General features: G+C 39.6%; 1 protein-coding gene across 1 annotated transcript in view; it reads right to left on the bottom strand.

Annotated features, from left to right (window-relative positions):
• Positions 1-26,758, bottom strand: part of LOC136874534 (DC-STAMP domain-containing protein 2-like) — a 168,678-nt gene that overhangs the window by 53,875 nt on the left and 88,045 nt on the right. The window contains exons 10-11 of the mRNA XM_068227832.1: positions 16,828-16,992; positions 7,200-7,437 (exon numbers count right to left, since the gene is read on the bottom strand). Of these exons, the coding sequence (XP_068083933.1) occupies positions 7,200-7,437; positions 16,828-16,992 (403 nt within the window). The remainder of the gene's footprint in view (positions 1-7,199; positions 7,438-16,827; positions 16,993-26,758) is intronic.

Raw genomic sequence — 26,758 nt, 5'->3', positions numbered from 1 at the left:
TCTTCGTTTTGAGACAACTATCGATATTATGGGCTTCTGAGCAATGGGAACTGGTCTATTGCTTTTTGCGGTCAGTAGAGAAATGTCCAAAACCATGAGACGTGAAACAACGGATGACTGGAGCATATTCATTAACATATAAAGCTTGTCACAACTCATAAATGTTTTATAATGACAGGACTAACTTCAATGACCAGATATTGAGTGCTGCCATCTCGCGACTTTCTCATAAAGCGTAGTCGTATTTCATCTTGGCCTTCGGATAACATTTGTTTTACAGCTGGATTCTCTTCAATAACGCACTCAACCACTTCATTCTTGGGGAGATTAACCTCAATTCCGTGAATGATTATTCTGGGACTCTTCTTTTGTGGAATAAAGGCTTTTTGTTTAGAGGATTTGTCTTCAAATGTTTGGACCATAGTTTTGCACTCATTTTCACTCCTTAGCTCAATAACCACACCGTTATTTCGTATCCTTTTGATTTTGTTAGCACCAACTTTCAGTGATTTGATTTGTTTTGTGGTTTGCAATAGTCTAAAGGTTTGTTCAGAGTCCTTAACTTCACATTCAACTTTAGGAGTACAATAACCACATGCTTAGTGACGTAACTTCATTTTAAGACTGTACAGCATTAGCATAAGTAGCTTGTTGCGTACTAGGTTGTGTAGTACTCATCAGTCTAGTTAACTCTTCTTTAAAGGTATCCAACGTCAGCTTTATAACATAAATGGACGAAAGCATTTCATCACACCAGTTTCTATTCATTCTCTTGTCTGATTTCAAAGTATTGTATATTAAATTAAATTAATACATTTCAATAACATTCACATCCACCGCGATCTTGAAACGTCTTTTCACGCTCACACTATGCTTTCTTCACTAATTATGACGACTCATCTCATATATAAAACTATATTTTTAATAAAACAGCGAAGAATTCACAAGTAACTCAACTATAGCTCATTCCACGTTAAGAAAATGGTATTACTCTTATGGACTTACAAGGAGTGAACACACTCCCTCTGATACATCCAGAATTCATCGTGATGAAGGGATATTATACTGCACTTTGTAATGTATTATGAAAGATAGATAAGAAGGATGAGGCATTTTAGCCCGGGAGTTATTAAAATAACTACACATTTTCTTGTTCATAGGTACATTTGTAGGGAGGAAGCACAATGGCGGGAACAGCCATCGCTTCGTTGCCTTCCTTCATTGTCCTTCTTCTGTGTTGCTCTGGCACAAGCCTCGTGTAGTACCTCGCTCTGTGGACCGCCGCTAGCACACTTCTGTAGTCATCTACAGCATTTATTCATTGAGTGTGTGTCTTTAGGCTATAAATCAGTGTCCAATTGTCTTGTGTTGAGTGAAAGTTATGCTATAAGCCTACGTGTGTGATTTCTTTTTTTAATATTAATACTGTGATCTTTTGTAGAGTCATCTATAGTATTTATTTGTTGCGACAGTTTTCTAAACTTTAATGCCTGAATAAATGTGTTAAATGCAATTAAATGACTCCGTCACCCCTCCAGCCCATTAAAATTTATTTATCTATTTTCTCTGCCCCAATTTGCCTTACACTTCTATGCTGTGTTTTTTATATGCCGTAGTTTACCTCTGATTTTGTACAAACCAAAACTTGCCCCTGTAAACGCCGTCCTCTTTAGTTCACAAAAATAATTTGTAGCTTAGTTTCTTCCGCTTTTTGTCTTGCACTTAAACACTGAATTTCACAAACTTATCTGCCACCATTTTTTCCGTGATGGTGTTGAGCAGAGCCGTTCGATATGGCAACCTTGTTGTCATAAGAGCAATAATGTATTCTTAACATGGAATGAGCTATAACTCTCGTGCTAAACTTCTACCCTAACAATCAGATGATTGCTTTCCCTCGCTCGCTACAGTGCGGCCTGTAGCCTAGATCACAAAGGCAGTGGCACTGCGGGTAGGTTTGGAATTTAATCCACCCTTCTGGCACGCAATCTAGTGATTAGAAATATATACCACCACGTTTCCTACCCTGCCGGCCAACATTCTGATAGTGATTTTTTTTCGACCAACGGGACTCGAATCGGCTAACCTCGGTGTCAGACCATATAGACTTCACGCCTTAACGATCATGGCTACCAGACGGGAAATGGGATAGTAATTATCGTAATATACTTGTAAAGATAGAGCCTTTTTCCATCTTTCACTCTCTAATATAATTTCATTTCATGTGACAGTCATTAATCATTGCTCCAGGGGAGTGCAACAGGCTTCGGCAGCCGGCACAATTCCTATCCTCGCCGCTAGATAGAGACTTCGTTCATTCCATTCCTGATCCAGTCGAATGACTGGAAACAGGCTGAGGATTTTAGTTTTTCACTTGTAAAGATATGTAAAAGTACGGGATTGTACAATTGAAACATGTACATAGATTTTATATTATTGTCTGAGTAGAAATTAAAATTGGCAGTCCAATTTTTTAATCCCCATATGAGTTTAATAATATTAATAATAATGACAGGATCGTCAACGAGAGCTAAGACCATTCCCAAGAAATAAAGTGCAACATTAAGAAGGCCAGGGTAGCAGTTACAAACCTCCGCCAAGTGCTCTGCTGCAGAGAACTATCTCGGGTAGAAATAGCACGGTGCTACGAATTCTCCATTAAGGTGTACGAAGTCAAGTCCTAACTCTGACAAAAACCACCATCATAAGCTTTAGAAATGTGGGTCTATCGTCCATGCTACGTATCAGCTAGGGAGACAGAATAAGAAACGAGGAGGTATTGAGCAGAATGTGCAAAGAAAAGAACTGTGTAGGGCTGTTAAGATCAAGAAGCTCTTCTACTTTGGTTATATCACGAGGCACCCGGGAACCTGCAAGGAAAAACTGAGGGAAAGAGATGTCATGGGAGACCCCGCAAGTCTTGGCTGGTGAACCTGAGACGGTTGTTCGGACAAACAACCACTCGCCATTCCGTATAGCTAACAACAAAGTTATGATAGCCAGAATGATCGCCAACGTCCGTTGACGGATACGGCACTAGAAGAAGAATGGCGTGTGGCCTCCGAAGAGGCCGCGGTGTAGGTTTACCGAGTTGGAGCCCAAGGGTGAATTGCGTGTCTGTGAGCAAGGGACCCTACCTAATGTTGAAGATGACAAAAGCAACCAGTCCCCGAACCAGAGGAAATAACAAATGAAGGTTAAAATCACCAACCCGATCAGTACTCCTAAATGAAAAAAATCCTTCGAATTGATCCAATGACTGTTGACAAAACAAAAAGATAATGAAGTGAGATGCCGGAGTTAATGATTGCAATTACTTATTTCTGACTAACATTGCTAATTCTTGAACGATCCCAATATTGACCTGAATTACCTTCCTGGCTAAGAGGCTAGGGAATTATGTTGAAGATTTTCTGTTGTAATGGACATTAAAGTTCAGTGTCATTCTAAAGTTGTGTGGTACTACCTGGATTCCTGCTGTAAGCATTCTTCGCTCCATAGCCTTAGCACTGGTTTTCTTTACTGTCAAGTAGACCTACTGTGCGCTCTAGTATGGCTTAACAGCCTATATACGAAGTATGTTGATCAGCATGCATTTTATAACTGGCACCATCAGATCTACTGCAACCTACTGGCTCTCATTGCTGTCTTGATTCATGACACCTCATCTACGAAGATCTAATGCTCTTCTTCGAGATTATAGTACGATCTGTAGTAATCCTCAGCTACCTGTCCTAGGTGACATACACGCTCTCAGTCTCCAAAGACTGCAGTCACGACAACTACCCCAACGTGATGCTGCTGTGATGTGCGCAATATTGTTACGTACCAGCCTTTTCGGTACTAGTTCATGCTTCACATGAACATACGTGCAGTCTGTTGAAAAATTTATATTAATCTCGGCACCTCTCGCTTTTGATTAAATTCATTATTTATAGGTGTTAGGTGCCTCTGTGGATCAGTGGTAGAGTCTCGGCCTCCGGATCCCAAGATAGCGGGTTCAAACCTGGCAGAGGTAGTCGGATTTTTGAAGGGCGGAAAAAAGTCCATTCGACACTCCATGTCGTACGATGTCGGCATGTAAAATATCTCTGGTGACACATTTGATGTTTACCCGACAAAATTCATTAAATCTCAACCACAGACGCCCAAGAGAGTTTCGGTTTACTCGGTCTGCCATCTAGTAGGCCTAGAGTAAAATGGAACGTCGAAATTGACGAGCAGACAGCCAGATAGCGTCAACTTGAAATGTCTGCACACGGTAGCTGAGGCCATACGAGTATTATTATTATTATTATTATCATTATTATTATTATTATTATTATTATTATTATTATTATTATGTATAGGTGTTAATCTTACCTTAAACATGTTTTCTATTTTTGGTAGCTTTCCACCGATACAGTAAAAGTTCCCTTATGGCGTGCGTTCATGTCACAGGCTTAATGAAAACTATTTGCGTTCTTTTCTCGCTGCGTATGCTCACCATGTGGCTATTAATTCTGGATCTTTGATTGGCTACTATCACCTAGACATGACTCCTCACGTTATCAGCGATTGGTATCCTGTATCCGCTGTTCTCTATCTTTTGATTGGCTATTCATTGTGATTTAATATTTAAGCTTTCTTCAATTATTTATATGATGTTATCACTGTTATTCCTTCAGGACCTTTTTTCGGATTACTTTGTATTTTTATTATCCTTTTGTTATTCTCTCTAGTAATTTAATTGTTAGTTTTCCAGCGCTATTTTTCGTGGGCAGTCTCCAGAATTTTCTATTCCTCTACATAATGCTAGTGACAACAATAAGTGTTTATGGATCTTCCTTTGAAAGGACGTTTTTTTTTTTTTTTTAACGACTGGTTCGTCAGCTTGTTGGTGATAATCTGTTCACCGTGATTGTATTACCAGTCATTTGAATTTGAGGCGGAAGGCTTTTAATACTATTCTTAATTAAAGTTTTGTTAAACTTTCTTCTCCCTGGAGGAGTACTATAACATTTATCTCTTCAAGAGCTTCTAATCTAGTCAATCATATATTGTAAATTTTCGTCGTTTAATTCTCCTTTCTTAAATTTAACATTTTTCTTGTAACTTTCAATTAGCTTCAGCATTTTTGCCAATGTTTTTCCTTAACTTAAATTATTGGTTTTGACATTGGTCAGCCTACAAAACAGTGTACCTATTTCGTTCAGTTCTTCTGGACTTTCTAGCTTTAATAAGACGATAGTCTTATTTGTATTTAAAATTTCACGTGTACAACCGGTGGCTATCTCGCTCAAGGTTACGTACTTAACTTTATACAGTAACTGTAAAATTTGGTTGTTTTTGCTTCCTTTAATCTGAACAGTTATTGTTATATTCGTATTATTATTCAAATAAATTTCGTAACTGCTGTTCCTTATAACCCGCTATCTTCTCCATTCCCGCAAAACTTATGAACCATTTCCTAAGTTTTTCCAGGTACTTCCTATAAGGAGCTAGTGTGTGAGATGACCGGAGATCTCCTAGCAGGCCTCTAGAACAGGGTCGGCCTTTTCATGTATTGTTCTCGTCGGCTGGCTTACCTGTGAGTTTCTGGGATATGCAACGAGAATGTTCCGTCTCTAGCCACGTCACGAATATTCATGTACACATCACCCGAGCTATAAAAAGGGAGGCTAGACGCGGACAGTTGGTCAGTGTTGGACTTCGTGGTGGGGTCGCTGTGGAGCTTAGTGTTGGAGTCAGTGTGAGACTCATTGTGTTGGGGTTCGGTAGCTGGGTGGAGGGCGACAGAGGTGTGGGCTATCGTTGGTGTTCCACCGAGGCGTGAACGAAGAGTTGTGGTTGGTGTTACGCCAGTCTCGAGTGAGTAGCTGGACTGAAGACGGCGTACAGGACAGAAGACTGTGTACTGCCTTAGAGTGTGTGTGTACTTCTGTGGACTGAGGGTCGTCGTGAGTCAGTGATTAGAGCTGCTATCGTGAGTGTAATTGGAACTGTGTTAATAATAGTTGTTGTGAGGAGTAATGTCCTGCTATTTAACGCTGTTGAAGATGGTTTTCCATTTTCACACCAGACAAATGCTGGGACTGTACCTTAATTAAGGCCACATCCGCTTCCTTTCCACTCCTAGGCCTTCCCTATCCCATCGTTGCCATAAGACCTATCTGTGTCGGTGCGAACGTAAAGCAAGTAGAAAGAAAAACACTGTCGAGCTGTTGCTGTTATTTTTGTTCATTGTGTTTTACTGTATGAATTACTGGACTGTCTCTAGAGTCGAACCAAGGAACAGTCATCGCGTGTTGTATAGCCAGTAGTACTGTGTTCAAACCCAGGGATCTGCACGCAGCTGCTGTATGGGGTGACTGGACTTGGAGAAGTGAAAGTAAAGCGAGGCGGTGAATAGGATTATAACCGTCTCCAGTAATACCAATGGGCCGGACCGCCTGCTGTGTAAAAAGAAGACGAACTTGCAAATAGACAGCAATTAGTAGGTGTGGCTGTTCATGGTTGAATAGAATCGTTTGTGTATATGTGTGTGTGCATTTATTGGGCCATCCTGAAATAAATTAGAGCAATAAAACAGACGCTGTTTTATTCGTAAGAGTATCTCAGCCTAACTGGATAGCAAATTGCCAGGATATCCCAACTGTCACAGGTCTTGAAAGGGGAAGGGATTATCTCTACAAATGAAATATCGTGCCATTTCCAGAATATGTTTGTGGAACCCCTAGTCAAACCATTCCCTATATTATGAGCAAGTGTCAGCTTCGAGCTTGTCTAGGTAGCCGAGAAAACTTCCTGCTACCAACAGCAGAAGCCCTACATTGGACCGAGAAGCTAGAAATTCATCTGTGATATCACACTAACTTCTGATATCCAGTAATGTACTCAAGTTTTTGTATTCTGTATACAGTACACGTTTTATGTGTTCATAATTTCCATGTCATACAAAAAAAGAATAAATAAATAAATAAATAAATAAATAAATAAATAAATAAATAAATAAATAAATAAATAAATAAATAAATAAATAAATAAATAAATAAATAATAATTCTAGTTCAACTCATTTTTTAACCTATATATCCTTGGATTTGCTCCTGTAACAATAGGCACAGACTGCCAGCTATCACCCCGCTATCATACTGAAGGCGAGTTAGGTGTAAAATCGTCTTTCAAGACATTAGGGAAATAAGGTAACTATGAACTCACCTGGCACGGATACGTTCAACAATAGTAACCTTGTCAATACCACGTTTGGTGAATTTTCGGCGAAGTTGTCGTCGTGCAAATGTCAGGAATGAGTAACGTGAGCGAATTATATTATTGTATAGCCAAATTGCTCTCTGTCGGGCACGATCTGGATGGTACAAAGCCATAAAAGTATGACGCAAGCGAAGACCATATGGTTCACCAATTGCAAGCAACCAGCACAATGCAACCACTGTGGCTGAAACAAAATGTGCAAAAGTCACCAATAACTTACAGACAGTAAAAGGATCAAGAAATGATTTATTATACCAGACATTGCATCTCTAACACTATAAGCTTTGTAGTTTTCTAATAATGCATTGTCTTACATTACTGTTTAATAGAGGCATTATATTTTTGCATTCATTTATGTGCGATTTAGCAAGAAGGAAAAACATTTTTTTAATTTTTAGAACTTATTCATAAAAAGCTTCATTAGTGTAATATGTGGATTATTTTTGTGAAAGATGTATAATTTGCAAAAATATTGATAATAACTAACCCTCTGTGGTCATACCATCAAAAGATTTTCAAGAATATTAAAGCGAGCGGGTATTTCTGTATAGATGAGAAATCTTTGTTCTCTGTTCCGTTTATCTTCACACACGTAATTTTTGAATAAAATTTGAAGCTGGTTATTTTCTGCGAATTTCGATGTGGTTTCCCACTTACTACAAAATAAGTATATTTCGCTAAGAATGGGTCTTACCGCTTTAATTAACTTTAAATTCGCAAAAGTAAAATCACAATTTCCTTAACCAGATTTACTAAATTATCTCAAAATCGCTTCAAAATATGTTTGCCACGTTTATCGTTAATGTGAAAAAGTCATGTCTCTACTGATTGATAAGAACAGTGAATGTATTTATCAGACTATATCATCGTCTCAGATGTTCATAGAATTGAACGATTGTTATAACCACTCGCTCTAGGATATTCCCTTAATTCATAAAGAGAGGTGTGTGTAAATGTATTCGATTATTTTGAGTTAGTATTTTTATACCGCAATTTTGCCCAGATTTATGTGCTTCCTCTTCTTAATCTGATTGTCCTCCAGGGCCGGCTTTTCCCTCGGACTCGGCAAGGGATCCCACCTCTACCGCCTCAAGGGCAGCGTCCTGGAGCGTGAGACATTAGGTCGGGGGATACAACTGGGGAGGATGACGAGTACCTCACCCAGGCGGCCTCACCTGCTATGCTGAACACGGGCCTTGCGAGGGATGGAAAGATTGGAAGGGATAGACAAGGAAGAGGGAAGGAAGTGGCCGTGGCCTTGAATTAGGTACCATCCGGGCATTTGCCTGGAGGAGAAAGGAAACCACGGAAAACCACTTCCAGGATGCCTGGGGTGGGAATCGAACCCGCCTATACTCAGTTGACCTCCCGAGGCTGAGTGGACCCCGTTCCAGCCCTCGTACCACTTTTCAAATTTCGTGGCAGAGCCGGGAATCGAGCCCGGGTCTCTGGGGGTGGCAGCTAATCACACTAACCACTACACCACAGAGGCGGACGATTTATGTGTTTCCAGTTAATTTTTCACTCTTTCTTGGTTGCTAACTGAAGCTGTATTCCTAAATTTAGGCAGAATGTCAACTTATTGGTGCCAAGATCGTGGATTTTTGTGTCTGTGTTAAGAAGGAAGCCATCCTCTCCAGTGTCGACTCGATTAAATGTAACTTAAAAGCTCTTCAGTTTGTTAAACACACAAGCTCAATATAAATATTGTACTAGAACATACCTGTAAAAGCATTATACAAGGGATAAAAATACACACCATTCTTTTTTTCTTTTTTTGTATGCCAGGTGTATGCATAAGTCTTTGTCCGGTTTCACTAAGAGATGGCGCCAGCGAACAGTACACAGCGCATGAATTTGACGCATACGTCAGTTTGTTCGTATGAAATTTGCCTACCAACGCACAGAAGTTGAGTCCGCCAAACACTAGCGTCTGTGTTGTATCATTCAGCCAACATGTCGACGTTTGTACCTGAAAAAGAACATTTGCGGCAGGAATTGTTTTTCTTATTTAATAAAAAGGAAAAGACTATAGAAAGTCATCGTTTGCTTGTAGAAACATATGATGAACACGCTCCATCGTTAGAACATGTGAGACATGGTTTCGACAATTTAAACATGGTGATTTCAGTGTGAAAGACTGGATGATGATCCAACTCAAACTCAGCAGCAATTGGTACAAGCATTAAATGTGTCGCAAGAAACAATCAGCAAACGTTTACGTGCAATGGGGAAGATCGATAAACTCGATAAATGGGTCCCACACGATCTGAATGAACGGCAAATGGAAAATCGCAAAGTCTCTTGTGAAATGCTGCTTCAACGCCACGAAAGAAAATAATTTCTGTACCGAATTATGACGGGTGACGAAAAATCGACTTATATTGAAAACCCGAAGCGGAGAAAATCGTGGCTGTCACCTGGCGAAGCCGGTCCTTCAACACCAAGGCCAAATCGCATCGGCAAGAAGACCACCAGAGTGGTATTGTTTATTATGAACTGAAGTCCGGCGAAACAGTTAATGCACAACGCTATCGCCAACAAATGATTAATTTAAATCGCGCATTGATCGAAAGACGACCAGAATGGGCCAGAAGACATAGCAAAGTGATTTTGTTATACGACAATGCTCCGTCTCACACAGCAAAACCAGTGAAAGACACCTTCAAATCGCTTGGATGGGACATCCTTCCGCACGCGCCATGCTGCCGCGACCTGGTGCCATTAGACTTTTTGTATTTGCTTTACGTCGCACCGACACAGATAGGTGTTGATGGGGCAGGAAGGGGTTAGGAGTGGGAAGAAAGCGGCCGTAGCCTTAATTAAGGGAATTAATGGAAACCACGGAAAATCATCTTAAGGGCTGCCGACAGTGGAGTTCGAACCCACAATCCCCCGAATACTGGATACTGGCCTCACTTAAGCGACTGCAGCTATCGAGCTCGGTCCATTTGACTATCGCCTCTTCGCATCAATGGATCACGCGTTGGCAGAGCAGCACTTCAGCAATTTCGATGAAGCTGGAAAATGGCTTGACAAATGGTTTGCCGCAAAAGACAAGCATTTCTTTTTCTGACATGGTATTCATAACTTATCTGAAAGATGGGCGAAGTGTGTAGAAGCCGATGGTCAATATTTTGAATAAATAAATGAATTTCCCTTGAAAATTACGTGTTTTCCGGAAAAACGTATGCATACACCTGGTAATATTTATATTTAACCTGTGTGTTCGACAAACTGAAGAGCTTTTAAGTTACATTTAAGATCGTGGATTCCAAACTGGCAGAGGTATTCGGAAAGATGTCCATTTGGCACTCTTTGTCTTACGATTCTGGCATGTAACAGAACCGCTGGTGATACATTCGGTATTTAACGGAAACATTAATTAACACTAGAAAGGTCGATTCACACATCTGCAGGACGTGATGGTGCTTTCCTCTTCTGCATCCGTCGTTTCCGACATGAATTTTTCACGTCTGTTCTCACACTTCAGTTCTGTGCGGACAAGTCGGTGGTTAAGAGTTTTATGACAAATTGGATTAAGAGGAGGAAGAAACAAGGAAAATGGGTTCAACCTATATGAAAACGCACAAGATAAAAGGAAAATTTTTAGGACTTGTTGGATGACGAAAAGAAATGAGCAGAAATACGTTCATTGTGCTGCTGAAGAAAATTTGAGCGTTTAGTTGCCAAGGAGGACACTTTCTGGAGACTTCAATTGTACTGAAGGAAAGACTGGCAGTATCTCTTTGGTATGCTAGGTCTATTTAAATGATATTAGGTACGTCACTAAAATGAATAACATGCATGTTCATGAAAAGCGTTTATTAATGTGGATGGGGACGGTAGAATAACACCCACGGTATTCCCTGCCTGTCGTAAGAAGCGACTAAAGTGGGCCCCAGGGACTCTGAACTTTGGACCGTGGGTTGGCGACCACGGAGCCCTTAGCCGAGTCCTGGCATTGCTTCCACTTGTGCAAGACTCCTCGCTTTCATCAATCCTATCCGACCTCACTTGGCCAACTCTTCTTCTTTTCGACCCTGACGGTATCACGTTGCGAATCCTACCTAGGGAGTCTTTCACTCCCTACGTTGCCCTTGTCTTCCTTTTGCCGTTATCTTCATTTTTCGAAGTGTCGGATCCCTTCTATTTTTTCTCTGATTAGTGTTAATAGAAGTTGGTTGGCTAGTTGTATTTTGTCTTAAAACAATAATCACCACCACCACTAAGTGTTTATTAACATGAATGTAGACATGTCCAATATTTTTTAAAAAGCGCAAACGTTAAATTTATGAGAAACATTGCAAAAAAATGTGTGTTTGAAACAACGGGCAAAAATGCAATATTGAAATCATGACTGTGCTTGGATACTGAAGTAGTTATGTTGCTGAATTGAATTCTACCCAAAGTTTGCTAAACACACAGAGATACCCACAGCACTCGAAGAAAAGAGAGAAGCAGGAAGAGAGAAATCACGTCCGTGAAAACAAAATAAGATCGTTGGCTAGCGAATACGTTTTGCCGGCACGGATCACGGAGAAGCACTGAACGTCACGGCGAATGCCGTCAACGGAAGTGTTGGAGCTCATCACTTCGTTTACAAGGCGACCATATTTTATTTTGTCGGAAGATGCCGTCACGTTACGGATGGCACCGTCACGTCCTGGAGATGTGTGCGGAAAAAAATCCACAGTCTGTTTCCAGTCATTTGATCGGATCAGGTATGGAATGATTGAATCCCCATCTAGCGGCGAGGATAGGAATTGTGCCGGCTGCCGAAGCGTGTCGCACTCCTCCGGGGCGATGATTAATGACTGACAGATGAAATGAAATGATCGTGGAGAGTGTTACTTTAATGAAAGATGACAGGGAAAACAGGAGTACCCGGAGAAAAACCTGTCCCGCCTCCGCTTTGTTCAGTCCAAATCTCACATGGAGTGACCGGGATTTGTACCACGGAACTCAGCGGTGAGAGGCCGGCGCGCTGCCGCCTGAGCCGCGGAGGCAATCGGAGATGTGTGAATCGGTCTTAAAGTGGAACGTTGAAATTTACTCTAAGGAAGTCTAAATTATGACAAATCAAATGCCTTCACACAATAACTGGGCTATATTATTCTTCTTCTTCTTCTTTGAAATGGGCCTACTTGGTACCACGCTCATTCAACCATTGAACTTTGATCTTTGCCTAATATTCACGCAGTGTAGTTCTGTGACCAAGAGACCCCTTTCTTCTTCAGAGGATTTTTCTGAAAACCACATACTTTCTTTAGAATTTGTCTCATAGCCGAGAGGCATGATTTTTTACCATTAATATACAGTATGTTCTATTTCGCGAAAAGCATGCAATTTTCGCATTATTTCGTGAAATAGGGCTGACATCATCGCTTTAATTTCGCTTTCATTGTTTCCTAAAATGATTCATAGAAAGTTGAATTCGTGAGATTTTTTAATTATGTACGTGAAAGGCAGATAAATAAAGAGAAGCAATATTGATAATCACTCATTATGCCTTATGCAATCTTGATTAGAACTATAATATAGCCCTAATCAAGATTAATAACAAATTGCTCTTTCGCTCTACATGGCCGTAGGTTTCGCCCTATATGGCCATAACATTAAGGGATTTTAAAGAGTATTAACACGAAGAGGTACTTCTATTGAAATGAGAAATATTTATTCTGTGTTCTGTTTCTGTTCACCCACGTGATATTGGAATACAATTTCAAGATCGTTATTTTCCATGAATTTCGCTGCATTTTCGTACTTATCGCAAAAAATAAGTAAATTTTGCTATAAACTGGACTTGTCGCTTTAATTCGCTGTAATTCTTTCTTTCATTCTTAATCTGTTTACCCTCCAGGGTTGGTTTTTCCCTCGGACTCAGCGAGGGATCCCACCTCTACCGCCACAAGGGCAATGTCCTGGAGCGTGAGACATTGGGTCGGGGATACAACTGGGGAGAATGACCAGTACCTCGCTCAGGTGGCCTCACCTGCTATGCTGAACAGGGGCCTTGTGGGGAATGGGAAGATTGGAAGGGATAGACAAGGAAGAGGGAAGGAAGAGGCCGTGGCATTAAGTTAGGTACCATCCCGGCATTTGCCTGGAGGAGAAGTGAAAAACCACGGAAAGCCACTTCCAGGATGGCTGAGGTGGGAATCGAACCCACCTCTACTCATTTGACCTCCCGAGGCTGAGTGGACCCCGTTCCAGCCCTCGTACCACTTTTCAAATTTCGTGGCAGAGCCGGGAATCGAACCCGGACCTACGGAGGTGGCAGCTAATCACACTAACCACTACGCCACAGAGGCGGACCGCTGTAATTCACGAAAACAAAATCACTAATTTCTTAACGAGAATCATAAATGATTCGTAGATATCTCAAAATCGCTTTTTTCCCCGCCCTTATCATTAATGCAAACTAATATTCACGCCCCTACCTGTCTCTTTTGTGTGTCAGCTCCAGTACTTTTATGTCCTTCTCAGTCTCCGTCAACCAACGGCCGTAGGCGTGTTGAAACACCGGATCCCGTGAGATCTCCGAAGTTAAGCAACATTGGGCGTGGTCAGATTTGGATGGGTTGCCACGCGCTGTTGGTTGGGGTAAGGTAATGGAGGAGCGGAAAGGAACCGGCCACCGTATCGTACGTAAACTCCGGTTCAGGCACACCTCTGCATAGGTACGGGCCTGCCTTCGAGCAGAATACGCCCTTGGTCTCCGTCAACCATGTGTTAGGGAAATTCTTGTTTCACCACAAGGTGAATAGGTGGTTGGTTAGTCTGTTGGGAGATAATCTTGCCACATGATCTTAGAAAGCTATCCTCCTTTTCATGGCATAGTCATGGAGATGGTGGTGATTTTTGTTTTAAGAAGAAGTACAGCTAGGTACTGACCAAATTAAGTGGAAAATATTAAAATAAAACAAAATAATGTATTCAGCGAAGGAATTACACAATAAAACAAAATAAACATATTGCATTAAGCCGAAAAGATCATAAACGGGTAAAAATGAACGTACTGTAAGTTCTCTAAGTAGCAGAACATTTGAAAATTAGACACCCTTGATTAATCCACTTTCACACATAAGACGAATGACGAGATTAGCAGTAGTCGCGCCATCGGCTAGTGTGAGTTCGAGTGTCCCCTGCAGGCCGAGGTTCCGTCTTAGGCCAGAGAGATCGGAGCACTCTGTGAGGATGTGCGCCACGGTGAAGTCGGCTCCACAAGAACATACTGGGGGTGGGGTCTTTCCTCTTTAGGAGATGAGAGTGCGTAGATCGTCCATGATCTTTCTCCGTGAAGGCCAGAAAAAGGATATAATAATGCTCTTGTTTTTATGTCCCTCTAACTACTTGTGAATGTTTTCGGAGACGCCGGGGTGCCGGAATTTTGTCCCGGAGGAGTTATGTTACGTACCAGTAAACCTACCGACAGGAGACTGACGTATTTAAGCACCTTCAAATACCACCTGACTGAGACAGGATCGAACCTACCAAGCTGGGGTCAGAAGGCCAGTGCCTCAACCGTCTGAGCCACTCAGCCTCGCCCGGAAAGTAGATCGCCACATGGTAGTCGTCTTTTTAATTGCTCTCTGCTTGTTGGGATTTCGAATAGTTAGCCACTCCGATTCTCACGACGCCAAGATGGTTCGACGTAGCAGGTAGATACAGAGATCTAGGAGGTAAAAGTACCGCTTCCTTTGCAGCTCCATCGGCAAGTTCATTTCCTGCACAGTCAGAGTGTCCTTCTGTCTGGGAGTAGAGTTCTGAATGATAACGTCTCCGGCATTCCCCGTCTTTCAACACCAGGCCTAGGATCTTTCTAAAAATTCTTCTCTCTGACTTTCAGTTTTTCAACCAAGCCTTTTTTTGTTTAATGACTTGACACCCCATGTCATACAGGGCTTCCGGGCGGATGACTGTAGTGTAGTGTTTCAGCCTCAGATTGCGTGACAGGCATCGCTTTTGTAGGTATTTCAATAGACCATTTCCAGCTTGTTTACTCTCGCGGTGTCGTAAACCCCGCGTTTACTCACCTACAGCGAAGTCGGTCGGAAAACAGAGCAAAGTAATGATAGTTTCGCTCGAGAGGTGACTTCTTTCTTACATAACACTGTTGATCGAAACTGCGAACTCGCTGCATTAGCCTTGTTAGATCTCGATTGATTTCACTCACTATGTTACCATCGTGGGAGAATGAACATCATTAGAAATGATCCACCGGTACCAGCTTTGATTTTTCCTACCTGACATTCAATCCTCTTACGTTTATTACGTAATGGCATCACTTTATTCTTTCAGCACATATTATTAATTATTATTAGATGTAACGTTTTCCAGGCGTTCGCTCTATAAAACTTTCGTCTTAGGTCTGACACTAGACTCATCAGAGTGGGATGTGTTAGACCCTATTCACTGACGCTGGGATGTGTGCAGGTGCCATGCTTCGCACTCTCGACAGATCTGATCAGTATTTTGATATTTTTAAGTTTCCATTCCCCACACTGAATAGGTTGGACGGGCCCCCTAGAGGGTGTCGCCCTCTCCCTGGTCAGGCATTCTGATTTTTTTGCTTACATTCCTCCCCTGAAGGGGGAAGCGGGCCACCTAGTAGATATTTTGAATATGTCAGAAGCTTATAAGCAGAGAAACAATCGGATAACTGCATACGGAAGGTAGATCTCCAGAATGGTATTATTGCCCGCCTAGCATAATGGGAAGTCTTAAGTTGCCAATGAGGAAAATAGATTTCTCACACCAACAGAGCATATCAGCATGCCTGGTGGCCATAATCGTTAAGGCGTTGAAGTCTAAACGGTCTAAACGATCTGACACCGTGGTTAGCCGGTTTGAGTCCCGTTGGTCGGAAACATTTTCACCATCAGAATATTGGCCGGCAGGACAGGGGTAGTGATCGTATACAATTTCTAATCACTAGATGCTTGCCAAAAGCCTGGATTACATTCGAAAACTCTCCGCAGTGCTCATATGGAGTCAGGGCATATGTCGCTGTTGATGGTGATTCGTCTGTCGGATGGGGACGTTAAACCTTGAGCAGACCCCTTGCTATTTGACAGGAGTAGGCTATGTGCCGGCCCTGGTTTCACTCTCTTCCTTTCTACCATCATATATAACGTCATTTATTTCATCTCATTAACTCCTCTGATGAGGTTGACGTCAAGGAGGGCATCCGATCATTAAAACCCACCACGGCAGATTCATCTCATCCCATACCCAACCCCGTAGAGAAAGAAGACAAGGGTTGGACAAGCAAACACCAACAGAGAATATCAAACATTATATGTGAGGCTTGTGAGGCGTTCGCTCGGTCTATTCCACGAGGTTATGAATAGTAGTAGCCTTCACTTTCTGCCTCTCCAAGAGCATTCACAGCCAGTACGTAGATAGTTTTGCTTCCTTTATACCATATTTATTCACTTACTTTTAAGAATTTAACTTGCGTGGTTTAATAGTTGTTTAACGTGCTAAATAAATTAATTAAATGGTTACAAGTTTCAAAGCATGCTTATTACGTACTGAAACGGTAATACATTAGAATGGCTTATCTTACTGATGTGTATGTATCGATTGAAGTCTGGTGGTCTTGGTTTAGGAAGGCACGGTACTGTGTCGATCTCCAGCTCAATCCCAAGAGGCTGAAATGCTTTTACAATGACACGGAATATATCCGAGAGAACTCCTTCCCCCTGTACATGGACACCTACCATATTAGGAGCTGGAACAGATACAGTCATTCATAAAAAATCTCTGTTATTATTGTTCATAAGATTAATTTATAACAATCTACAATATAAACACACTCTGATAACTCCAAGATAATTGATGCAATATAGTTATTGAGACAATATAACTTATTTTTATGAACATGAAAGTTTTTTATTGTTTCAAAGACCCCATGAGTTAATGCTATTATTGGGACAGTACATTAAAGAGCTGCCACAGTTACAATACTAAGGACAAATTGAATTATTGATAATACAGAATCTGATAATAATTTAAATCTAAAACAAAACATTTTTCAATGATAAAAATGTGGGTTTAAAAGTTTATATAAACAGAACCATATATCTCGAAATGAAAAGTGATAATAAGTTCATCTAAACAGGCTAAATCCAAGAGTATCAAATTTTGTCCATAAATTTTTCTTAGTATTTCTTTTGAATTTATTAAAATTCTGACAAGGTTTCATCGAGTCTGGAATGGAATTAAATGCTATTATAGCCCTATGCAATACACCATTAGTTCCAAACTTCACTGTATTAATTCTAGGGACATGTACATTTCCCGATTGTCGTGTTGCATGATCATGAATAGATTATTTACTGATGAATTTGAGATTTATTTTCCCCCGAGTCAAACTATGTTTAATTTTGAAGGCACGTGTTACAAAAGAGTAAGCAATAGATAACCTAACCGGAGGAATACCTATTGATAAGTATATTATTTGTCTGGACATTAAGAATGGAAAACTATAGAGGGCTCTGGGTGCTTTATTTTGAAGAATTTGAAGTTGTGCTATTTGAACTTGGGTGCAGAAACTTCATACAACCATAGTGTATTGTAGATGGCTATGAATTAAATCATAGTAAACACACTTTAAGTTAGAATCAGTAATTATTCCACGTAGTCTGTTCAATATACCTATAGTAGGGACTATTTTGCTCTTAATAAATTTCAGGTGATGGTCCCAGTGTAGTGTGGATGTTATAAAACACCTAAATATTTAATACAATTAACTTGTTTTACGTAATCATCATTAAGAGTCGGAGTATTACACGGCACTATAAATATATCTCCAGTTTTTCTGAAAAATATAAAACAGTTTTTTGGAGTTGATTGTAAGATAATTACTTTTAAAATATTCGATTAAGGAGAGGTCATTCCCCATTTTATAGTATGACAATATCTTGAATTTCTCCCGAGTAAAAAAGACCACTATTATCTGCAAACAGAAGCAGATTACATTCAAGATCAAAAATGTAATTAAAAATAAATAATACAGGACCCAGTACAGAACCCTGAGGGACACCATATTTGACTGACAAAAGAGAACTTTTAGTACTATTGATATCAAGAAACTGCTTTGTATTAGAGAAATAACTTTCAAATCACTTCAATGCAATTCTTCTCACCCCAGACATCTCATACTTTACAGTTTAAAACTTATGACTATTTGTATCAATGTCTTTGCACAAATCAATAACGAGACCTCCAGCACAAAGACTAGAGTTCAGAGTTTGTTGTAATGCTTACACTACATCAACTAAGGATGCAGATGTGCTTAAATTTTACAGAAACTGATACCGTTTATTGAAAAAAGAACAGTATATTCTAAGAATTTCAGAAATCTTGTTTTTACTGCCGTTTGTAGTACCTTCTCCAATCCCGAAACAATGGAAATCGGCCTGTAGTTACCAGTTTAATCTTTGTACATAGGGACAACTCTGGTTATTTTAAGACTATCGGCACATAACCATTAGCTAAGTTAATAAGTTCAATTATTGGAGTTACTAAAACATTTTTGCATTTCCTTAGAAAGTACCTGCTAAAACTATCACCATTATTAGAACTTGAATTATTTAAGTTGTCTATGTAACGTGAAACGTCCTCAACTTCACAGGTTTAAAAAATAATTGACCACCGAGAAAGGTCTGCAAGATTTTAACAAAAATATTGATATCGTTAATGGTTTTCCAGGAAAATTATATTCTTAAAAATTAAAATAAGCCTTAGTGTTAATTCGTAGCATACAGTGAATTGTATCTGGAACAACTTAATTTAGTGCTACATTAAACATCAAACAGAACGTAACAGGAACGTACTCTTTCAAAATTTAGGAATGTATAATAAGGACGAAAATTGCATCAGTGTATTCACCATGTGATGGTGCATATGAGGATAAACTTGACAAGTTTCCATGGAGCACTGAGTGGCCTCGTAGTCAGGGTTAACAGCAAGGACGGGACGGTGCTAGCGGGCGATTTCAATGAGAAATTTTAAAATGTGAGAGGATGACAGGGAAATGCTGGGATGATGTGGGGGCCAATAGGAATGGGTAGCGTTTACTGGACTTCTGTGCTAGTATGGCATTAGCAGTTACGAATACATTCTTCAAGCATTAAGATATTCACCGCTTCACAATGGAGGGTAAGGGCACCAGATCCATAATAGACTACAATCATAACTGACTTTGAATTCCGGAAATTTGTTTTTCTCGATGATGCAGACCACTATCAGATCTGTAGTGAACTAAGTACCTGTAGGTCTAGTACAGGGAAAGTGAAATCTGTCTGCGGGTGAATAAGGTAGAAAATCTCCAGAACGAGGATATTAGACAGAAGTACATGGATATGATTAGTGAAAATTTCCAAACAATAGACAGTAAGCAAGTTCAGAATATAGAAAGAGAACGGACGGAAAACAGAGATGCTGTAGTAAAAACAGCATTGGAATGCCTAGGAACAACTGTGTGTAAAGATGGGAAAAAGCGTACATATTGGTGGAATGATGAAGTGAGGGCAGTTTGAAAACGTAAGAAGAAGGCGTATCAAAAATGTTCCCTAAAAGAACTGACGTAGATAGGGAATTGTTCGTAGATGAAAGAAACAGCGAAAGAAGTCATTGTAAAATCGAAAAAGAAGTCACGCGAAGACTTCGGTAAAAAAACCTTGAAATGCTTGTTCAAGCGGCAGAGAAACCTTTCTGGACATTACAGAATTATCTTCGAAAGAGAAGTAAAAATGAAATGAAAAATATTTCTGGTAATAAATTCCAGGGAATTACTGGACAGTTGGAACGAATATTTTGAAAATATTAACGTTCTTGAAATCAGTCAAAATTCATCGAAAGAGTAAAAAATTCTTAGATATTTCTAATTTTTTCAACAGCAATTGCCATTTCTGGGAAGGGGGCACATTATAAAATACTACTTCCTTTTTAAAAGAATCCTGTTCATCAGGTTGTTCATTTACTCTTATTCTAAAATAACTCTAAAATAATTGTATTTACTTGCTATCACTTGTTCATAGCCTTCATTTATGAGCATGGATTCGTGGCAGCTATTGACTGAGCATTCTTACTTTTTTAATTGTCTACATACATGTTCTTGGCGATGAAATTTAAGGACCATTCGGTGCCTTCCTCTAAGGGGGGACCGATCGAAACTGCGATTTTTCAATTTATTTTTTCCATTTAAAATTGAACTTTTCTCTTCATAATGGTGCAAATTTGTTGTTAATAACACAATAGTTTCGGAGTTATGACCAAAAACGTGAAGCCCTGTAATCCAAGCAAGCCCTTTGTCGGTAAGTTTGTTGCTCTTTCCCCCTAACTTTCGTTTTACAGAACCGTTTCCTAATAACTCTGAACTTTTTAATGTATTAAGATGAAATTTTTCATGCATGTGTATTTCATAGAGAGTAAGAATATACAGGGTTATTCACCTAAGATGTTACACGGAAATAACTTCTAAACCATTAAAGATATCGACATTCTCTTCCATATTCGTAAATTGTACCCAGGGTCTTGTAAAATAACGTGCTATTTATTCCCATGGGGTGATTAATAACCGAGATATTCATACTAACTCCATATTCTTAAATGGAACGGCAGGAATGTATACAGCTGGCCTGAAAGTTCAACTGCGTACTAGGTAAAATATCTATATTTCAAAATCGGACAGTTCTTTTTTGAGATATCAATAAGAACACATTTGGACTTTTGCGTGCCGCAACACACAGCATACTGTCGGCCAAGGACGTATTGGCACGCAAGCTGTTTCCTGGCATTGATTCCAGCTACAGAACCGATACCAGGCATGTGCTGTAAACTATCGTACACATAATGTGATGTACCGTAACAAACCCTAGGTGTGTAACGTTGTTATGACTGGCGAACACACCACGGGGAAGGGGGATTATTCGGACATAATTCATTTTATTTTCTAGAAGGAGCTCTTCCGGTGTACTGTATTATGTTTATTTCTCAATTCGTACAGTGGTATGTACTGTACACTCCTTTTAAAAACATCACACCTTCCTGTGCTGTCATGAGTTCGCCTGTCATCCACACTTTGCAAACCCATCACATGTGTACGATATGCTTACATTCCTGGTATCCATTCTGTGACTGGATTCACACCCAAGAACCTGCTTGCGCGTCAATATGTCCTTGCCCGACTTCACGCTGACTGATGCGGCATGCAAAACAGCGCATTCTGTTCTTATTGATATCTCAAAAACTAACCGTCCGATTTTGAAAATACTTACATATTTGAACTTGTACGTAGTTGAACTGTTAGACCAGCAGTATGAATTTTTCTAGTTCTGTTTAAAAATATGGAGTTAGTATCAACATCTCGGTTATTAATCACCCTATGAGAATACGTAGTAGGGTAAAATATTTTACAAGCTCCTGGGTACCATTTACGAATATGAAAACAGAATTCCGGTACCTTTAATGGTTTAGAAGTTATTTTCGTGTAACATCTTAGGTGAATAACCGTGTATACTAGAAGTTTTGAGTTAGCTTCATTGGTTAAGTTAAAAAAATATTTTCAAATGAAATTAATAAAAATGACTATTTGATAGTAACTTCATGAAAAAAAGATTTATACTTGACGGACTTCATTGATTCTAGGACATGTTGTAGCTATAACCACGGCCGACTGGATACCTCGCTGCGCTCCTTATACCGGCCTTGACAATCGCTTGTGAAGCCCAGCATAAAGCTGTAATTGGAAAGTTTCACCATAATGCCGCTGGAGCGCTGGCCTACTACCCACTGACAGGAAGCAGTATACCGCAAATTGCCGCATTTCCAGTTTTATTTTTTGGTTTTGCTGTCGTAAATGTTGGCAATGTGTTCACAAATGAGATGCTTTTTGGCTTGATAAGGAAACCTGATAGTTATGCGCTAGTGAGTTTATTTTTCATTGTGTAGTGTGGTGATTATATTTTTTAAATTATGTTTACAAATCTTGGAATTTGAGACATTCTTGTGCACCTTTTCGTACTTCGAGCAGAAATTTTATGGAAACAAGAACAAAGTGATTTCTCGCTGTAACTTCGTCCTGAACAAGGATTTTAATTTATGTGCTAATTTGTTTTTTAATGGTGTGTTGATTTGCTTTTCTTTAACTGTGTTAGGAAATATTCGAATATATATTTCTGTGGGCCTTTTTTGTATTCCGAACAGGAAAAAAAGCAAAGGGACACTATCATTTCACGAATTCTCTGTAGACCAGGACAAAACTACGGAGTGGCTAAAAGCAGGTAACACTCTCGTCTTAGTTTTCCGTTTCTATGTCGGGTATTTACCTTCGTTCTTTCTTTCTCTTTTCTTACTCTGTTTACCCCTCCAGCGTTGGCTTTTCTCTCGGACTCAGTGAGGGATCCCACCTCTACCACCTCAAGGGTAGATACCTGGAGCGTGAGACTGCGGGTCGGGGGATACAACTGGCAAGGATGACCAGTACCACGCCCAGGCGGCCGCAACTTCTATGCTGAACAGGGGCCTTGTGTCGGGAATGGGAAGATTGGAAGGCATATCCAAGGAAGAGGGAAGGAAGCAGCCATGGCCTTAAGTTAGTTACCATCCCGGCATTTGCTTGGAGGAGAAGTGGGAAACTGTGGAAAACCACTTCGAGGATGTCTGAGGTGGGAATCGATACCACCCTCTACACAGTTGACCTCCCAAGGCTGAGTGGACCCCGTTCCAGCCTTCGTACTGTACCACTTTTGAAATTTCGTGGCAGGGCCAGGAATCAAACCCGGGCCTCCGTGAGTGGCCGCTAATCACGCTAATCAGGTATTTTTACCCATGAATTTTCTTTCATAGAATAATCCTTTAGGCGATGTCGTATTTGCCATATGACAGCAATACAACACATTTTTGTTCAAGATAATCTGAACTTTAACATTTAAACATTGACAAGTAAGAATCACTACTGCTATGACGGTAAGGCCAGCGTATGAAGTGTTGTTACCTGAGCAATGGGGCCGATGACCTAGATGTTAGGCCCCTTTAGACAACAAGCATCATCATCATTTTATTTACTCAAAATACTTTTCTCTCACTGAATTTTTGTTTAAAATTATTATTCTTCTTTCGCTATTTGTTTTACGTCGCACCGACACAGATATGTCTTATGACGCCGGTGGAATAGGAAAGGGCTAGCAGTGTGAAGGAATCAGCCGTGGCCTTAATTGAGGTACAGCCTGATGTGAAAATGGGAAACCACGGAAAACCATCTCCAGAGCTGCCGACAGTGGGGTTCGAACCCACTATCTCCCAGATGCAAGCTCACAGCTCACAGCTCTACGCCGCGCGGCCAACTTGTTCCACCCTACTGCATTTCAAGTAAAATTTATTTTCTGAATTTAGCATGGCCAGCTTGCCCGGTATTTAATATTCTAGTGAAAGGTATGAATGAAATGTAATCTAAAACGATATATATTGAAATTAACATTTAAACATGTTTGAGTCAAAATATTTACGTTCTGCATACAACGAATATGGAAAAAGTAAGACTCTTATGTTTTGTCCAGCCCCCTTCTTGAGAGCAGCGCTTGAAGAATTTTAAAACTCTAATTGAACAATGACTCTTAATCTCAATATTAACATCAGAAGACAAAAGCATTGTGGTAAGTTCTGCTATGTATCTAAATGCCATGATAATAAAAACGATTACTATTATTCCTCACAATTAATTAACGTCAGTTGGACTACTCCATCCTCCGCAGTTTCATTTCACGACGTTGTTTTGGCACATATAAATGAAAGTAGCCTTTAGGATTAATCATTTTAACAATATTAGTCAATGTAACATACTATTTTATTCCCCAAATTAGGATACATCGGCAATCAGAGTCAATATCAGAACGTCGGCTGGACTAAGTCATCTCCCCCCCCCCCAGTTTCATTTCACATCATTTTGGCAAATATCAACGAAAGTAACCTTTAAGATTAATCATTTTAACAGTATTAACCCATGTAATATTCTCCATAGCTCTAAATTACGATAAATCGGCAACCAAATTCAATATATTTTCCATAAAGAAGTATGCATTTCTACCGCAAATAGGTCGGCCGCCAGCGCCACGTGTCGAGTTGTGTAACTACTCCGATTACAGTGCGTGGACCCGATTGTCAAGGCCGGTAAGGAGCTAGCTAGAGCGACGCATCAAGTCGGCCGTGCTATAACATTACTAATAATGAAAAAGAACCACAGACAATTATTAATGTGTTTGGAAATTATCAGTGAAACTGCAAATTAGTGGCATGATACAAGGCCATTTTGAACAATTAATTATATATAATGGCATAGGTTTATATGATTTATAAATATGTAGGCGTATCATTAAGGAATAATGTGTTTATCATGCTAAGTTTCCTTTTAGTTTTCATTTCCATTGCTGCATAAAAAAATTAATACACCTCTTTTTCTATGTTCAAAGGTGTAGATCCCCCTTAAGCAAGATTTTTAAAAAGCTCCACTTATACATATCGTCATTTTTCATGAAATTATAGACTTTAAATCTTCTACTCTTCTTCTTTGGAGTATGAATTATCCCATTCCCAGGCCACTTTTATTACTAGTTAGCAGAATTTGTTTAAGATACGGTTTTTTTCTAACCAAGAACGCTAATACAAATCGAATGATAATTTTAACGAATACATGCATTGAAGCTCAATTGTATAATGACAGCTGCCTAAATCGGTCACAAGTTGTTCTTTACAAAAATGACCCTTGCAGTTAGTACATGTGGTGCTGAATTGAGGTTACAATATTTTGGAATCGGAGAAGAGATCTATTTCATCATAGGATTAGCTACAGCAGAGCCTCCAGTTTATTAAAAGTAGGATACAGTAAATATAAGCCATTTAAATGTAATGTAGAATTATATTTTTCTTATTTCACTTGGTTTACAATAAAATCGTTCAGTGTGGTTTGTTTTGTAGTATTTCCACATCTCACGTTTCAAAATATTCTAAGAATTTAGTCTCATGCGAGACTGAATTTTCGCTATACTCATCATCTAAAACGTGAGACAGTAGCTGTTCATTTCGTTATTCATTTTTGTCCTGGTGCGTTTGACAATTTAGGCAAGACACCTTACACAAATTGCTTCCTCACTCCCGAAAATCACTTTTCTTCTCCCCTTCAACGTTAAAATAACCCTGCACTTATTTTACCTTGCACATTCAATGACTCAGTACAGTACTTCAACTGAACTCAATCACTGCCAATAAACGTAACAGTAGTACATACACTCCAAAATTATTCCATTAAAAGGAATGAATTGTAAAATGAGGGCATGTTTCCGGCTTGTTCAATCACGCCACCACATTCATTGTCACAGTCAATTAACAAGTTCATTTCCGTGTAGGCTACGGAGAAGTGAGCGAAAGGAAGAAAGACTGTATTTATTGTACCCCAGGAAAGAGAAACTACAGTACTATTTAGATGGCTAGAAGTGAAATAGGTAGATTTTATTACTGTGTGGTTGTCTCAAGAATGAGCGAAGTATTAACGGTTCCATTCAAGGTTTGTAAAATTGATTTGGCCGTTGACCGGGGTGTCAGGTGACCCCTTAAAGGAGGGAGTATTAACACACTATTTATGAGAAAATTAACCAGTACCGAAGAAAAGTGGCAAGTTATTGAGGTTACTGCTAAGTAAAGGAGGCCGTATAGGCAGATGGCACTGCATTTATAAAAACAAATGAGCGTGACGCTTGTTGTTTGAAGGGGCCTAACATCGAGGTCATCGCCCCCCCTAACAAATGAGCTTTATGATATTCTAATAAAGATCATGACTATTTCAGCAGTTCCTATTGGCAAAAAAATTAAAGAAAAATACATTTAACTGTACAGTATGCTATATTCACTTTCGTGGCAGGGCTTAAAGACAGCATTATATGAAGATGTGGATATCGTCCTTGTCCATTTTTGATTATTTCTATGTTTCCATTTCCCACACTGAATTGTCATTGTGTTTATTCTATTACGGCATACGTCAAAATAAATAGTACAAAAGTCACGCTATATTTAGGTCCTCGTAGTAGGCCTACAAGCCTTTGATTTAATTTTAACAGCGAGCAGAAGAAATATATTATTATACAACGAAAATAAATCAATATCCTGAATTATGTTGAAGATTTATTCATTTCAAGTCCTCTGCAATCACTACTGTCACTGTTTTGAAAACTCTACTGCAAACTAGATATTGTTGATTTATGTTATTAATTTATATAAATTAAATAGTATATTGGTTCCACCTAGTCAATACATATAAATTTATTTACAGTTCAACGTTGTAAAACAACATATTAGAACAAAAATGCATGTTTCGGCCGCATTACGCCATCTTCAGCTGTCTAAAAATAACTGGCTTAAAATTACCGTAATGTATTGAAAGTTGTAAAACATGAAAAAAGTTTACATTCATATGATATAATTTTAAATTAAAATAGGTGCAT

This window comes from Anabrus simplex, chromosome 5 (assembly GCF_040414725.1).
Source record: "Anabrus simplex isolate iqAnaSimp1 chromosome 5, ASM4041472v1, whole genome shotgun sequence".
NCBI lineage: Eukaryota > Metazoa > Arthropoda > Insecta > Orthoptera > Tettigoniidae > Anabrus > Anabrus simplex.
Note: the sequence above shows the minus strand (reverse complement) of the source record. Positions and strands in the feature narration are given on the sequence as shown.